The 17,939-nt window shown below is 37.4% G+C and overlaps 1 protein-coding gene across 1 annotated transcript; it reads right to left on the bottom strand.

The window, feature by feature from the left end:
• Window positions 1-4,534: 4,534 nt before the first annotated feature.
• Window positions 4,535-6,061, bottom strand: LOC122317798. Its single transcript, XM_043134819.1, has 5 exons — window positions 5,898-6,061; window positions 5,602-5,811; window positions 5,410-5,502; window positions 5,160-5,255; window positions 4,535-5,029 (listed from the first exon to the last, which is right to left on the bottom strand). The coding sequence occupies exons 1-5, from the start codon at window positions 6,006-6,008 to the stop codon at window positions 4,637-4,639; spliced, it is 903 nt and encodes a 300-aa protein (XP_042990753.1). The 5' UTR covers window positions 6,009-6,061; the 3' UTR covers window positions 4,535-4,636.
• Window positions 6,062-17,939: the final 11,878 nt, after the last annotated feature.

Raw genomic sequence — 17,939 nt, 5'->3', positions numbered from 1 at the left:
GGCGCCAAAAAATATTACGTTTGCACGTAAAAATCTTTAACGTTCGAAAGTTCATGTAACGTTCAAACGTAAATTTGCTTACGTTCGAACGTCATACGAATTCTCATCTAGATTTAGTGACGGTTTGTATAAACCGTCACAAAAACTGATTTTTTGTGACAGTTTGGGGACTATCACCAATTCTAAAGCGTCACTAAATCTCAATTTTGTTGTAGTGTCTGCTTCTTTTCTTTATTCTTCTTAATGACACTTAGCTCCATTATTCTCCATAGCAACACAAAGAATCACCCACTAACTTTAGCACTGGAGGTGCCTCATACCACCCTGAAAACCTCATTTCTTCTTGGTGCAAGTTCTAGAGTTGGACCTCCGTGAAACTGCCTGGGCTGCGAGACACAACATCAATAAAGATAATTCATGATAACATTCATTTAAAATATGGTCGTGTAAAGGGTTGTCTATCATTCTCGAGTAACAATATAATGCAAAAGAAATTGAATTGTTGGTTAGTGTAACTTCAGAGCAGGTTTTGAATGCATGTGCTCAATAAATCAGGCGTAGATCATGTGGAGTGTACTTAAAAAAGACAAAACACTACAAGAAATCCGGGTTTCTGCAGCGCTTAAACTCGTTGTAAATAAGCGCACTAACTGCTGCATATACTCAATTCCAGCGTTTTTAACTTCCTTGCACGGTCGCCGCTATTATAGCGTCTTTTTTGCCCAAACCAGCGATAAAAAAAATTCCGCTGCTTTAACTCATATTAGCAGCGATTTTTTTTCCTTGGTACTACTCCCAAAAGCGCTGTAATTATCCACTGCGAAATCAAGATATAACGCTGAGAAAAATAAATTACAGCACTCAGAAATCCTTGCAAATTATCCCAAAATCGCTGCAATAAATTGAGAAATTTCCAGCGAAGTTTTTTAAAATTGTTGCAATTTCTTATTTCCAGCGTTCGAGGAATGCTGAAAATATATACCAAATCGCAGGTTTTGAACAACAACTGTTGCAACTGTGATCAGCCAACTATTGAAAATCGTTGTTAAAGTAAAATTCCAGCATATTGAAGCGTTGTAATTACTTATAAATCGCTGCAAAATTTATTGGATATTACAGCGATATATTTAAAAAGTGTTGGAAATAAGACATTGCAGCGTACCCTAATTGCTGGAATAAAAACGCAAATCGCTGCAGGTAATTTAAACTGTTGCAATTGTCGTCATCGCTCTATGGAAAATCGTTGTTAAAGCCAAATCGCAGCATTAAGAAGCGCTGTATTTAACTTAAAAAGTGCTGCAATTAAACTTAAATTTCCAGCGATTAACCTAAAAAGTGCTGGAATTGATATAGTAATTTCAGCGATTTCTTTCAAAACTGCTGCAATAAAGCCTTTAGTTGCAGCGATTACTATAAAAAGTGCTGCAATTGCTGTTTTGATTGAAGGGATTTGTTACAAAACTGCTGCAAGTAAACTATGGATTCCAGCGAGTTATTTACAAAGTGTTGGAATTGATGGTTTAGTTGCAGCGATTCATTTCAAAACTGCTGCAATTGAACTGTCTATTCCAGCGATTTATTTAAAAAGTGCTGGTATGAATTTACTTTGCTTGCAGCGATGTTTTAAAAATGTGTTGCAAATATGATTTTGCTGCGTAGGAAAGATGCTGAAATAGCACTGAAAAGCGCTGCAATTGGATAAAACAGTTGCAAATGTGGTTACCATCATTTTACGAACTGCTGTTAAAGTATTATTCCAGCATTATCAATCGCTGCGTATACTAAAAATATCGCTGGAATAGTATGTATTGAGGTTTTTTTTTTTTCCCGGATGCCGCTTGTTATGCTGGTTTTATATAAATAACCATCATTAATGCAGACATATGTGATCTGAAATATGTTTCTTATTTATCCTGTTCATGTCAATCACTAACCACATGCGCATGTGGTTAGGTAATAATCAAATAACCTGAAATAATCAATTTATTACCTAGCCTGAAATAATCAAATAACTTTTTAACTTCAATAATTTCAGTCATTTAATTGTTGTTAATTCATCTGCATCACCATAAGTTTCCAAGATCATACATGAAACGATCACACATATTTATATAGCACTTATAGCAAATCAAACACCTAATTAAGAAATATAAAACATAAAGGAAAATCTGCTTGCACTTTCATTATAAAGATAACATTTTGATCGAATATTATAAATCATTCACATTCGTACTTCTAAACCCAGTGGGAAATTCACATTAGTTATGGGCTATATACATTGGGGGTGGACCAATTTCTTCATACAACTTACAAACTACTAAATTAAAAAGATCCCATTTCTTGCTTCTAAACTGCACATTTGATTAAAACACATGAAATCCAGAATTTCCCAACTGAAATGCTCCTTTATAGACTAAAATTACTTCATGTCATCTATTGTATAATGGGCACCTGAGCTTCGTGGCATGGGTAGAACAGCTTCTAAACGTCTGCATCATGTGGGGGATGATTCATCCTCTACTCATTTTATCTGCCTTTCAATCTCTCCAACCCCTAGCTGTCAATGAATGTCAATAGCTATGTTACTTAAACCGATTAATTTATTCAGAGCAAACATTCCATTTAAACATATTACTTGGATTTTATTTGAAAACTAACTTTAATGTTCCTTCATCATCTCCAAATAATTTAGTAACAAACATAAGTATGCTAAACAACACCCTGTCATCAATTGTTACTGTCATTGAAGGCAAAACACTCTTCCAACATCGCCCATAGCAATTTTGACTTATAAAGCTTCCTGTAATTACATAGACTGTAAAGATGATGTGTATGATACTTCACCCAAGTTCTATATATATATATATATATGTTGTGATTTACAACCAGTCTATCTATATATATATATGCATCTGAAACTAATTTTTAGTCTACACGCAATTACATGTGTATACATGCAGTACTCACATTTTAAATCTATAGCTGTACAGATTTATGTTAAAATTAGACATTTTAACAATCTTCAGCATTGATTTCAGTCATAGCAATCAATTTTGCAAATACACTGCTGATCCCAAATCGTTCTAGTAAATATGCCTGCACAGCACAACAATCTATTTTGTTGTATGGCAATACACCTGCACAGAATAGCAATCTATTTTGCTGTATGGCAACCCAGCTGCACAGCTATCTATTTTCCTTCACCCAGGAAAATATAACAGTATGTCAAGGCCTAAGTCCATTTTACACCATAATTTATATTATATATTCTACTTATTGGGACAGCTCTTAAGCTTTTGCAATAAGGGTACAAACAAACCAAAAGATTTAATCTAAAGTCATGGTTGCTGTTCCTTTCTCCGTGCATTAATATTGAGTAGCAGGAGCTAGACAATCACAATTCCCATAGCTAGAAAGTAAACAAGCCCTGTCTACTTAAACATGTAAACTAGCAAATGACACCATACTGCTGTTAATTTAAGTCAACAGGTGGCTTATGAGCATATCAAAGGAAAAAGAGGTTTGTTTATGTCTTGCCATGGATTACTAATCCTCTTACAGTATTTTCATTTCATTTAGTTGTATGTGTCAACTTGTTTTTTCATTGTGGTTATTTCTGCAAGTGGGTATTTTTTCCATGGACATGGCTTATTCTACTAGTTTCAATCTACATGCATATATAAGGACATACTCATTGAGGTATATGACCAAATGACCATTTTACAACCCAAAACCCTTGCAAAACCAAGTTACTTGAAGATTCAGGACAAAGTGCATGCCATGTTTCCAGCGTGCATCCAATATTATTATTGTAGATAACTTAGATAATCAAAATGTTTATGTGATGTTGGTGGATCTTAAGGCACTCTAGGACTTGTGTTTTGGGAAACAAACAGTCCAGTTTCCAGGGAACTAATAATTATGGGTGATCAGCTGTATGTTTTTTCCCAAGTTTACTGGATTCGCAAATATTAGTAACATGTTTTTCTAGGAGCCTTAACTTGAATGCCAGAAACATAAACTGTCCAAACTATGGATTAATCTGAAACCTAGGCATGCCATGTTCAACATATCATAGAAACATAACAACACATTAAAAGCTTATGAACAAGCATCAGAATAGATGATTATAGATGAAAGCAAATGGTCACCCACATTAAGCTGGTCACCTCATGATGGCGGTCCAACTACTCCATCAATAATAACAGCTCCTGCAATTGTTTGAACGGTTTCATACAGCCTGTTAGTTTATCATAAAATGTAATATAAATATAACCACAATAACTATAGTGGGAATAGGCACAATTGTTGTGTAAATTAAAAGTATGAGAAGGGATCAAGCAATTACATCACTTCTATAGAGTCTTCATCTCCTGCACTGATAATAAGAACCTCCTCTTCATGGCTGTTCAAGCTGCTACAATTCTAGGAAAGCCCACATTCAAGCAGAAAATTCCGTACACAAAAAAATCCCCCCACTGCCCAAGTGCCTCCCACAATAACCACAATCAGCAAAACTTCCTCTTTAAAGCCATTTATATATATATAAATGTTTTCATTTATAATTTGGCCACCCACCATCTCCCACGACCAAAAATATGCCCAAAATATTCAAAATAGACTACTAGCATGCTCACTAAGTCTCTCCACGAGACTGGAGAGACTGGATAGCCTGGAGAGACTCGGGGTTACTTTGGAAATTCCGAAAAAATGTTTGCATCAAAGCATCAGTAGCATTTTGCCTCTCAAGAAGAACTTGCATTTGACCCATCACTTCATCAAGCTTCGTCTTGTAATGGTCAGCATCTTTCTTGTAATTCTCAGCATCTGTCTTGTGTTTTTCAATTAAGGCTTGATACTCTCTTTCTTTTTGGGTGTTCCGTTGTCTTGTCGACTCCGGAATGACCATCTCTCCTAGCCCCCTCGCGTATCCTGGTCTATGCCCAAGCACCTCTCTAAATACACTTGCTGCTGCCTCGTCGTTGCGTTGCTCAGGCTCTAGACCATCCATCTTCCTGACCATCTCATTCTGCACGTGTAATATTTAAAATGGGTTTTGTTAATACCAAGGTATGAGAGGTGATCCAGGTAGTGTTCAACGATAAATGGTCGTACCATAAACGATGCAACAAATAATAGCAAGAAATACATATACTCACATAAGTGTTTTCAGTTGCTGCGGTGACAAATTTACCATTCTTCTTTGACCAGTGACTCTCCTTATAGAACTCCACCAAATTCGCAGAAGTAGCCCGCTACAAATGTCCATGATTGTAGCAGGTAATTATTCTATCAGTTACATTAAATATTACAGCATATTTATTCAAAAGGAACGACCAATCAAGACAAAAACCCCTACTATGGTCAAACCACACCATGACCAATGTGAAATCAGCTAATAGACTATACCTTCTCCTCCATTAGCCTAACAAAAGATTTGCGGCCTGCAGTGTGGTTAATGGTTTGCGCCTTTCTATTCTCTCGATTTTGTCTTGCAATTTTCTGCATTACGTGACACCCAATATCAGCTTACACAAATTGCACACTAAGGATAGACTAATTAAATCCTGACAGATTGATATATCTTTAACTAATATGTACCTTGAATTCCTCGGTTCCCCACCTCTCACACAACTTAGCCCAGACTTCCAAGCCAACCATCGTACTCCCAGCAGCCAATGCTTCCTCGTGACTACCGTATGATTCATACTTTTTGTGTAATTCATGGTGGAATGCATTGAACCGCTTACGCAACTGCTTCCTGACGGTCAGTCTATGATTCTCCCGATCCCAATCTAAAACGAAGTCACCCTGCATGGATGAACATCCACGTTATTTTGAATTTGTGCTGTGTACACGCACTACCTTTTCTCAAAATAAAAGGCAATATCTCTTACTCTGACACGGTCGATCAACTCGTCCTTCTGTGCCTGCGGCACATTAGTCCATCTCGCATAGCTCATGTCGCAATGCTGTTTTATTAGTTGTGTTACCCGTGCCGTGAACATTGCTGCGTTCGAACAGCACGGTGCTGTCTCACCGTCATTGATCTTCAAAATCACGGGGCCATACTTCCTCAACTTCTCGAACTCAAGACACTTAGCTGGCCCACGTCTCCGTTTGGGCTGTTCTTCGTTTGCGTTGGGCATCATGGGGATAGTCAAATCTGTATTTTCAGCAAACAAAAATGTATTATAAGTCTGAATATAAAAACTTTTTTATGTACACTTATATGAGTAATGTTTTGAGAAAAGAACCACAATAATTATTGTACCGGTATTGTCTCCGTTAGGTGGGGGTTCTCTTACGGGTGAGGGTGCTCTACTCGTCTCAGGTGGGGGTTCTCGAATCGGCTCAGGTGGGGGCAATGGATTGGGACATGGCGGCTCCCATGGATGACTTGGAGGCTGCGTTGAGTCATCTGAACCTGACTGATCAGCCTCTGAGTGGCTGTGGTATGAAGCAATTTTTGCTCCTCGTGGTCCCCGCATTCTACTATGGTAAGGTGCAAATCGTCTTGCACGAATACCTCGTCTATACCCTCTTCCTCGAGCACTTTCTCCCATCGCAAAACCTGCATTCGTACGACCCACCATTTGAGTAACAAATATGTGTTACTCGTCTATTATAAATCATAGCACAAACATATGTATGAAAAACATAACTCAAATACCCAGTTATTATTTGACTAAACTCTACTGCAGATGATTGTAGGATTTTTTGTGCAATACACCTATATATCAACCCCTTTATATTTCTAACATTATCAAGGTAGTGATGCATTCACTTATGAATTTGGTCTTTCTTATTTATGTTCCAAACCAATGTATGAGTCAATATGGATAAATAGAGCCAACCTATTTGCAACCGGGATTAGCTATCATTCACAACTATATGCATAATGGGGGCATTCAAGATATAAAGATTGAACAATACATTGATTAAGAAATGCTTCATTACTTGACCCAAATTGATCAAGTAAAACTAATTGTTGCCCCTTGTTGATTATAACATACATTATGTTTTTCTTTGTTATATATAATATTCACATACTCGTTACGTCAATGATAAACGATGGCCAGAAAGTCCGTCAACAAATGGGCTGCTTGTCTAAGATGACCTAGACTCGTCGTCTGTGGATAGGTCATCCTCATCTGAATATTCCCCATCATCAGAAGCATAGCCGGAAGCAGAATCAATCATGCCATCGTCAATAAAGTCTGCTACACGTATGTTTTGACCAGCCGGACTGGTCACTTCTTGTGCATCAATGACCATAGGTTCGACATCATTCCTATTCAATGGAGTGGACATTGGACATTCTTCACACTGTAATGGTTCATAATCATATGATGCCTCATTTTCTTGGTAGACATCATCATCACTTGATGATCCATCAATATCTCCTAACACCCTCGGGACTGGTGGAATGTCGTATACATTCCTATTCATGTACTTCTGCACCACAAACCATCTCCCTTTTGCCCTTATATCTCTAATGTAGAAACACTGGGAAGCCTGGCATGCCAACACAAATGGTTCATCCTTATACCAAGTCCTGTCCATGTTGATACTGGTCATATGGTTATCAACTCGTACCCCTCGTCTTGTATCACCCACATCAAACCAATCACACATGAACAAGTACACCCGACGCCAACCCATGTAGTGTAACTCCACGATATCAGTAATAATACCATAGAAGTCAACATTATTAGTACTTTCATCCCCAATTACCAACACCCCTGAATTTTGTGTTCGCCGCCGAAATTCACGTTGTCTCGTATGGAACCTTTTGCCATTTATAATGCACGCAGCATATGATGCAACATTCCGTTCAGGCCCGCAAGCTAACGCATACAGATCAGCTGTCACATCAAGTGGGTTGGTTATACGCTGGTCCTGAACCTATAACAATATGGAAAAATAGTCATTACTTATAGTTTCTTCAACAGTGGGAAAAAAGGCCCGAGTTCATCTAAAACTAGGGAGGCAGCAAGCTAACTTACACGTTTCTTCAACCAAGTTGGGAACTCAGTTTGATGTGTTCGATCGATACAATTTGGGCTATGCGCTTTACATTTTTCATAGTGCTCCCTGCATTAGGCGTATGCAAAATCGTTCAGCTAACTTACCTAAGTTACTTCCTATGGACATACAACATAAATGGGTTGCTCCATAAAATCATAAAAGAACGTTTGAATATGAGAGATAATGGATGCTTACTCTAGGTAGGGACCAATCTCAGCGCAGTTGTTGAGGACGTACCAGGTTGCTTCTGTTAGGAGTTTATCTGATAATTGAAAGTTGGAAGCTATACCCATAGGACGAACTTTCTGGTTGAAAATTTTGAATCCATCTATATTCTCGGGATCTCCACCATCAATGTTGCGGTCCGTTCGAGTAAACTTCGTCTCAATATCTTGGAGATACATTGAGCAAAAAGTCAGGCATTCGATGTGAATGTAGGCTTCGGCTATTGAGCCTTCTGGGCGGGCTTTATTCTTAACATACCGCTTGAACTTGCCGAGATACCTCTCAAATGGATACATCCACCTGTATTGTACTGGACCCCCAAGTATGGCCTCACGGGGTAAGTGGACAGCTAAGTGGACCATGACATCGAAGAAAGATGGAGGAAATATCATCTCCAATTTGCAAAGAATTGTGACGATATCAGTTTGGAGCTGGGATAGTCGGCTAACATCCAAGGTTCGAGCACACAACTCCTTAAAGAACGTGCACAGTTCAATCAAAGGCAAGGCAATATCAGTCCGTAAAAATCCCGCAACGGCAATAGGAAGTAGTCTTTGCATGAAAACATGACAGTCGTGGCTTTTCAATCCTGAGATTTTGCAATCACGTACTGAAACACAATGCGAGATGTTCGAAGCAAATCCATCTGGGAATTTCACATCGGCCAACCATTCACAAAATTTCTTCTTTTCATCACCATGTAATGTGTACAATGCATGTGGCATTGTAACACGTTCACCTTCATGCTTCAAATGTAATTCTTTTCTAAAGCCCAAGATCTCCAGGTCACGTCGAGAATTGATATTATCCTTAGTTCTACCAGGGATGTTCATTAAAGTATAGAATATGTTATCGAATATATTCTTTTCAATATGCATGACATCTAGATTATGTCGAAGATGTAGGGTTGACCAATACGGTAGCTTAAAGAAAATGCTATACTTAGTCCAGTTCAACTCTTCAGTAGTGCGCTTCCTTTTTCGACGAGATTTACCAAATTGCACATCCCCAAGCATCTGTAGTTGAGCTACAATATCAGCTCCATCTAAAACTCTTGGTGGTATGCGATGATCTTCTTTACCATTGAACAAATGTTTTCGTAGTCTCCACATGTGATCTTGTGGCAAGAAACGCCGATGTCCCATATAACAGTGTTTTCGGCCATACGTCAACCAATTGGAGTCTGTGCCTTCGTTACAAGATGGACATGCCAATTTTCCCTTTGTTGACCATCCAGATAGATTCCCATACGCCGGAAAGTCATTGATTGTCCACAGCAAAACAGCGTGCAACTTGAATGTTTCCTTTGTGGAGGCATCATACGTAGGTACCCCATGTTCCCAAAATTCAAGCAGCTCATCAACTAACGGTTGCAAGTAAATATCAATATCATTACCTGCAGATTTTGGCCCTGGAATAATGAGGGATGTCATAAAGAATTGGTCCTTCATACACAACCACGGTGGCAAGTTATACGGAACCAAGATTACTGGCCAAATGCTATGCGGTTTAGCCATATTGTTGAAGGGATTGAAACCGTCACTTGCCAAACCAAGCCTTACATTGCGAGCATCTTGAGCAAACCAACTATGTTCATCATCAAATCTCTTCCATGACTCTGAGTCTGCAGGATGTCTCATACTAGCATTGTCGTTTGGCCGATGCTCTTTATGCCATCTCATATCTCCAGCTATCTGTGCAGACATGAAGAGACGTTGCAATCTTGGCTTCAAAGGAAAATGCCGCAAAACCTTTTTAGGTATAAGACGTGCCCTGTGTGTATTAGGCATCCACCTTGAAGCCTTACAAATAGGACATTCATTAAGATCTGAATTTTCCTTCCAGAATAAGATGCAGTCGTTGGGACATGCATGAATTTTGTGGTAATTGAAACCCAAACCCCTAACCAATGACCTTGACTCCACATATGAATTTGGCAATTCAGCATCAGGAAATGCAGACATCAATAGGTTAATTAGCATATCAAAGGACTTTATTGACCATCCACCGACTGTCTTAATGTGTAACAACTTCACAATGAATGACAGTTTTGAGAACTTCGTACAACCAGGAAAAAGTGGACGACGGGCATCCTCTAGTAACTGATCAAAAGATGAACTTGGATGTGGATCTGGTACTGATCCACTAGTTGGCAATGGATTGTGATGATCCTGGGGAACATCCACGAATGTGCTTGCCCGAACATCATCTAACATATGGTCCATGTCATCAATGTACTCGTCAGCATAATCAGCAACACGATCATCGTCGGGATCATTGAAACTCCGGGTTTCCTCCTCCCCATGAAAGATCCAGTGGGTATAATTTGGATTGATCCCTTTAATGAACAAGTGAGACTCCACATCATAGATAGGTAAGAATATCATATTACAACATGAACGGCATGGACACCGAATGCGATCACTTCCTCGGGAATGGTTTCGTGCAAGGGTGAGGAAAGTGTTAACCCCCTCTGCATATGCAGGCGATCGAAATCTATCGGTCAAGTTCATCCAGCTTTTGTCCATCTAAAATTCGTGGAAAAAACAATATATTAGTGATGCGGATAATAGTGATCACTATTATGCTGTAGGGAGGACGGGTGAAGTCCATGAGAAAGTGTATTGGCTAACAAACAAATAAGAAGCCGAGGTGGGGCAACAGGTAATGGAGCTCAAGAGAAGATGGAGAAAACGATACTAACCGGAGTTGTATATTGCAGATCGTTGTGGAATGATGTAGGTAGTGTTGAACAGGAAATTGTGTTTAAGCCAGAAGTATTGAAGTGCTGCAGAATATGTTATCATGTTAAAAATGGTCACCCATATGTGATATTTGTTAGTATAGGGCAGACTAATGCATATAAAGATGCTAACTAGAAGGTCCACCTACACAATATTTGGTACGATTTATTGAAGGTTATGGAATAATGTAGTTGGTATAGTAGGCGTTGCATTATGAATTGCGTAATAATCATATGAACTTGACTTATAAATGACGATGCTTGGGCAGTAATAGGGAAGTTGTGAGAAGGAAGGACGGTTCTCTGGATGTGGTTGCATTGTTTAATGGTGTGACGAGTATCTACCTATTGTATATCTAAATTTAAAATGAACCTTACAGTTTTCATGGACATGCATTTTCCCTGCATTGATCATGGATAGGTAGATGGCAGGAGGTAACCATAAGATCAGACGAGGCTAACCAATTTTGGAGGCGTTACCAAAATAGGAAGTAATAGTGGGGGGAGGCTTTGTCATACAACCAATTGTTGAAAATGTATTCACTACATTTTCTTCTAAAAAATCCAATATGGTGATATACTTCAATTCCTAGACGTTGCTATTGGACATATAATGCAACATGAGAAGTTGCATTGTGACATGCCGACATTACCAATACTCCTAATTTTACGTGTATATACTCTAAATGGTGCTTAACTTAATAATAAAGCCTCACGAATCGAAGTTCAGAAAACATAGAATGTAATTGGAATTTCATTCTAATCATTTCACTAAGAGTAATGTATTGCAAAACCCATGCTTCAAAACCAACAAAACCTCAATTGACATGATGCCAACCATCTTGAATATCTTCGTGTACAAACTTACACACCATAATACCAAGTCTTCAAGTATACACGTGAATCTTACCACAATTATGAAAACATTATCAATATTATGCGCAAAATATTTAAGTTAACATACATTATGTATTCCCCTTGTGTATTTAAAACTTAGTAATACAAAGTAAGACCAATTAGTTCTTGGTATGTTTATTTTGAAGACACGGTTGCCAAACTATGTTTTAAAACTAAGTGCTTTACATAAAAGTAACATATACATGTAAAGGTGGCCATGCTTCAACAAGTATGCTTGGCCAAGACAAGCAACGCACAATTGAATAACACAAATGTAGCTTGTTACTCAAATATAAAAAAATATGAAAGTCAATAAAATTGATGTCATGGATTTATGTATAGTGTAATTACCTCAAAAGGGCCCACAAAAGTATTTGTAATTACTTGCCTGCTCTCAAATTCTTGAAACCTTGGTCACTTCATCCTTTAACAAGGCCTAATTATAGACATTATCATTTGTTTAGTACACAGGTAATTGTAAGCAATAATCAAAGAGGAAAGAAAATGCCATTATATATTTCAAATAATCTAATTTTGATACAACAAACAAATATATAGACAGCAATATTAAAGATAGGAAAGGGAAAAAAATTCTGCTAAGATGTGCTTGGCCAACCAGAAAATCTCCCCGAATTGAATTTGGTGAGATTGTTGAGAGTTTTTAAGTTTAATAATGGACAACTTCCAGTCGAAAACAACTTCAGGAATTAGGGTAGTGTTTTTGTGTTATGGAACAAAAACAGAAAAAAAAGAAAAAAAAAAAGTAAACAACCCAACTACCAGGTATGGAAAGCCCACGTCCAAAACCAATATAAGACAACTATAAATCAAATCACAATACATGCAAAGGGAGAAAAACAACATGCAAAGGAGTAGTTCGGCTATTACCACATTAAACCAAAATATAACAGTAGCATATAGATTGGATTGAGTTACTGGAGTTCACAAAATAATAACAGCAACATATACATTCCAACATATAACAGCATCAGATGAAACACAAAAAGCCCAGGAATTCCACCCACTTCTCATATATAACTCCTCCATTAAATATTTCACCCCTGGTTTTGTAACCCACTCAAACCAATGAAACCAAAAACCATGAAAGATGCTATATTCTCATACTACCATAAACCTCCCTGCCTCCTTTCCCAACCAAACACTTTGCTCAGTAATGGAAACAGAGTCAAAATAATTACATCTTATTGACATGCTCAATAATGGAAACAAACAAATTAATGGAAACAAAGTAATGGAACCCGCAAAATTTCTAATGTATTACAAATATCACTTCACCAAGCCTTATATGCGCTAGTTAAGACCCATGAAAACTTTAAGTCAATGATATATAGATTAGTTCACACGAGAAAACATGCATGTAAGTGCAAGTTTTTGTAAAGAAAAACCTTTTTGGTCATAGAATGTGTTTGGTCATAGAATGGGGGTTGTTTACAATCATAGTATCAAACTTCTAAACCTGTCCATGATTGTTGCAGAATTGTTGACTATCAACCCAATCTGCAGGTTGGGTTCAATAATATATGTCAAGCAAGGGTGATAACAAGATTGGTATTAAAAAAAGATTAGACTCTCTATATAATAAAAGAAAGAGTTTGGGCCCTACCCCATCAGACATCAAGACATTGCTACACTAAGTCTCCAACTGAAATGTCCCTCTATTTACCATTCTAGGTGAAAATTACATATTACAGATTGCTACTTTCTATGTCTATGACCTTGCTACACATAATTACTCAGAATACCCAATGTGGCCTACAAGCGATATTTGGGGTGCCTCACAAATGCCCCTGCTGCATATCCAATGGAGACTATAGGTATGAAAATTAAAAAGTTTAAGATTCTGGGTATGGCAAGACATCTGACTCGTATGCATAGCTTTCAAAATTGCACCCACGAGTGCTGTCAGGCAGGATAGAGCTGCACAGAAATCAAATGTTTTCATGGGCACACGCTAGGCCACATCTCACCTGAATGTTTTAAAATAACCTAGTCTGAACTATCATTTCAAACTACTTTTAGTAATTTTTTTAGACTGAAAAAGATAAAAACCTCAGTTATATAGCATTTATGGTATAAGCTAGATATGGCGACAGACAGCTACCTAGGGTAACTGAAGGAGTCAGTAGAGTTCTGATGATTACATGGGATTTGAGTAGAATGAAACATGTCAATAATTATCACCATGGATGGTTCTTCCATATGTATGCGAGTATCAAGGGGTAGCTAGCGTTGCTAAAGTGATCAGGTGGTTAAGGTTGGACAAACATTTGGGACATCATGTAATTGCCATAAACTGGTAATGATATACAGTTTTGGAACACTATCAAACGTGGAAAACAAACATGGCTGTACATGGGACGTGCCATGTTTTAGACTTGATTTCAGTCAAGGCCTAATTGATCTAGGAACCAAGTTTTGGTGACCATGTCAAATCAAAAACCTAGGCAAAGACAACTGAAAAAAGGAATGATTAAATGATTTTACACATTAGGAAAAGATTGGGAATTCTTTTTTTCCCAATCTTTTATCAGGATTCTTAAACTTGAGAAAAAGCAAAAAGTATTATATATATATATATATATATATATAGAAAGAACAAGCATTTCTATAGTAAATTAGAGGCTGATTAGTATGACTGGAAAGTGGTTTTTCATATCAAAATTCTGGTTTAGGTTGATAATACTACAAAGGTCAGGACATAAAGTGGTATTCAAATTTTTATTACAGTTATCAACTGAAATAACAGTAATTGATAACTGTAGAGTTGGGACCAAAAACTGCAATTGTTGGATTGATGATGGGGATCATCAAACAATGGAAATAATATAATTCCAACAAGCTAGTTATGGTACAATAAGTAGGTTTGAGAGATGGAAAATGGATGCATAATGGCTTGACCATTTAGGTTGTGAGTTGAGCAGCTCAACAATGCCCAACATTACAGCAAAAAAATCTAAGGGGTTATTTTTTAATTTCCCTTTTAAGTCTCTGACAGATTTATTTTCCCATTTGCTACTAATATAATAAAGCCTTTCCCCTACTTATAGGATTTAAATGAGGAAATGCTAGTTTTCCCACACAGAAACACAAAAGGCTTTACTCATTTCATTAATTATCTTCTTTGATCACAGGAATAAATTTGGAAGTTTATTTAAATTATTTGCAAAAACAATTGGATTATTTTAGGAAAAACTAGCGATTGTAATAGCGATAAAAAAGTATGAATTCTAAGTTAACTAGTAACAAACATAATTTTTGAGCCTTTCTGGAATGAAGTCTTGCTCTGATGCATATATGACAGATTGGTATAATTAGAGTTCTCGAGTCATGATTGCCAAAACTGGAGGATTTTAGGTTCTGTTAGTGGAGGTCCAAGTTAAGAGTGTCAATATTGCTCTTAATACTAATCTCAGCTCTAAGGAAAGACCCGAGATTATTTTGTAATAATGGGTGGAGGCTGATACATCCGGTACATGAGTGTATAGGAAGAAACAGCCTCCATGTAATCTGCTTACTGCATGGAAGCTCTTCTAATATACTACATGCCATGTTTTCAGAAATTATGTAGTCATATGAAACATATTATTCGACCCTGGAGTGTGGCAGCTTCTTACTGCATGGGATTTCTAAGTGATCTGCATAATAAGTATGCAAAAAGATGGCAAGAGCAAATAGTTTGTCTTGCCATCTAACTCATGCGTAATTACATAAATTAAGCTTTTGAGTTTGATTCCCCACAAGCATTAATATCAATTCAAATTAACTGTATGAAAAGAGATTAGATCACAAAAAACCAAGGAAAAGAACAGAAAATGAAAGTCAAGAGTCATGGTAACAGGCAAATGATAGCAACCAACTACCCCCAAACAGACCCACCATACAAATGCACAGAAAAGAACCACAACTCAGATGCACAAAACAGAACCACAACTGTAATGTGCACTAAAATCCCACTGCACATCCAAAAAATCAACACAACAGATACAGTTTGTAGTTCAAGCTGTCACAAAGGCTAGTAGAATGCTGAAAACAGTAGAGGAAGGCCACTTTTCTGCAATTAATATTATCGATATAATATTTAGTAATTTGAAATAGGAAACTACTATTAAACAAATGTAGAGGAACATATAAGGAATGACATTCATTCCTCCAAAAAAAAAAAGAGAAATGCACTAAAGTTAATGTATAAATATCAATGGAATTCCAGCTCATCTTATAAGTGTATAATAGGAAGTTCATTCCTCAAATATTATTCAACTATAAGAAAAGGTGGCATAAACTCTACTGCATGGGAGTTTTCAGTGATCATCATAAAAAGTCCCAAATTATTGGCCAGCGGGTTTGGTGATCCTTGCCTTTAAGGCATTCGTATACTTCTAATCCTAGGCATAAAAAAATAGACGAGGCCTTTAGCAGTAAACCAAAACCCTTTGTCCCAACGGTTCAGATAAAATCACATAGTATATATGTAAAATCTTCCAGCTTCAAAAACAAAAACAATGGTACAACAAACACAACTGATTGAGGAATCCAAACACAAGAGGCAGATACACAACCATTATACCTCAAACAAACGCACATGCAAATCTGTTTCACTTCATCCAAATAATACAAGTGTCCAGATTACAAAATGACAACTTTTGTAATGCAACCTACTCGTAAAGGGGTTTCATAAATTCAAAAGAAATCAGGAGATACCTTTAAACTCGTTTGATCTGGCTTGAGAACAGAGGACTGATAACTTCGGACTAGAAATGGAGGCGCTGGATTCGTCCAAAACAGCGAAGGTGGAAACGTAGTCCTTGCCTTTTTCCAAACGAAAAGCTGATCCAAATATTGCTGGAAGGCCGTGTGCACACTAGGGTTTAGGATTGGGAGATCAAAAACTGCAATTGAGTTCGGGAGGAGCACGAATGGGAGAAACCGACTGGGAGAAACCGAATGGGAGGAACACGAATGTGCCTAGAGGTGGAGGAGCTCAAGCCACTCTCCAACGCGATAACTTTGTCTTCGTTGGGGTGGATTGAGCTGCGAACTGTGTTGGTGGGTTTCAATCGAAGTGCAGAATTAGGTTGGTAAACTCTATCGGACTGAGCAAACATTAGGAAAGGAAAGTTGGGGGGAAATTAAAAGTGAAATAGATGTTTGGCGCGGCAGTCTCAAATGAAGCGAAGAACACAGCGCTGCTAAAATTAAAACCTAAGCCCGACGTCCAAAATCGTTGTAATAACTATCATAATCGCTGCAATTTCGACAGTGAACAGGGATTTTCTGTTACAGCAAATATTTTCGTTGCAAAAAATAAAAAATCGTTGCATAAAGTCAAAAATTAAAATTACTGTTTAAAAACATTACAGCGTACCTAAATCGCTGCTTTTAATATATTATTACAGCGAATTTTTTTCCAACAGCTATAAAAGTGCTGCAAAAACTCTGATTTCTTGTAGTGAAAGACCAAAAAAAATCTTTTGCATATAGATTGAGATCAGTCTCGTGCTTTATTGATTCGCACTAGCAGATCTAGCTTTTATAATAATTAATTAGGACCTCCTATAAGATCATGGAATTGTGGAAATTACTGCTCTCGCTCTGATAATTCGTGGTACTACAGGTCCTGGCACATTATTTCGGGACAAATTAAAAGCACATCAAAGATAATAAGGTTTAAAAAAATCTTAACGTCTTAGTAAGTAGTGGCCGACAATCTCCACTCATGTCTCCAATCAACAAGATTTACATTAATTAATGTGCATGCCCGATGGAACTCGTTTAACTAATAGCCTAATAATTAGCAATACGATATTATTCAAGCTAGTTTTATTATTTAGACAAACTCTGGGGTCCAACGTATATACGTGGATTCGTAAACACATTTAACAGCTGCAAACATTAATATAGAACATTCAGCAAATGCTATATAAAGCCATGAACGTGAAGTATATACTCCCAAGTAATCCATTCAGCCCATCCAAAACCATATTATATACCGTGAAGTACTTCTACTTATTGAAGGCCTTTCTCA

The sequence above is a fragment of the Carya illinoinensis genome, chromosome 8 (genome assembly GCF_018687715.1).
Source record: "Carya illinoinensis cultivar Pawnee chromosome 8, C.illinoinensisPawnee_v1, whole genome shotgun sequence".
In the NCBI taxonomy this organism is placed as follows: Eukaryota; Viridiplantae; Streptophyta; class Magnoliopsida; order Fagales; family Juglandaceae; genus Carya; species Carya illinoinensis.
Note: the sequence above shows the minus strand (reverse complement) of the source record. Positions and strands in the feature narration are given on the sequence as shown.

Excerpts from the sequence above, each read along its gene's own strand:
- LOC122317798 (XM_043134819.1), bottom strand. The coding sequence starts at position 6,008 with ATGTTCACGGCACGGGTAACACAACTAATAAAACAGCATTGCGACATG. Across the intron at positions 5,256-5,409 it reads TTAGGCTAATGGAGGAGAAG|CGGGCTACTTCTGCGAATTT; the intron begins GTATAGTCTATT and ends GGACATTTGTAG. Across the intron at positions 5,030-5,159 it reads CAGCAACTGAAAACACTTAT|AATGAGATGGTCAGGAAGAT; the intron begins GTGAGTATATGT and ends TTACACGTGCAG.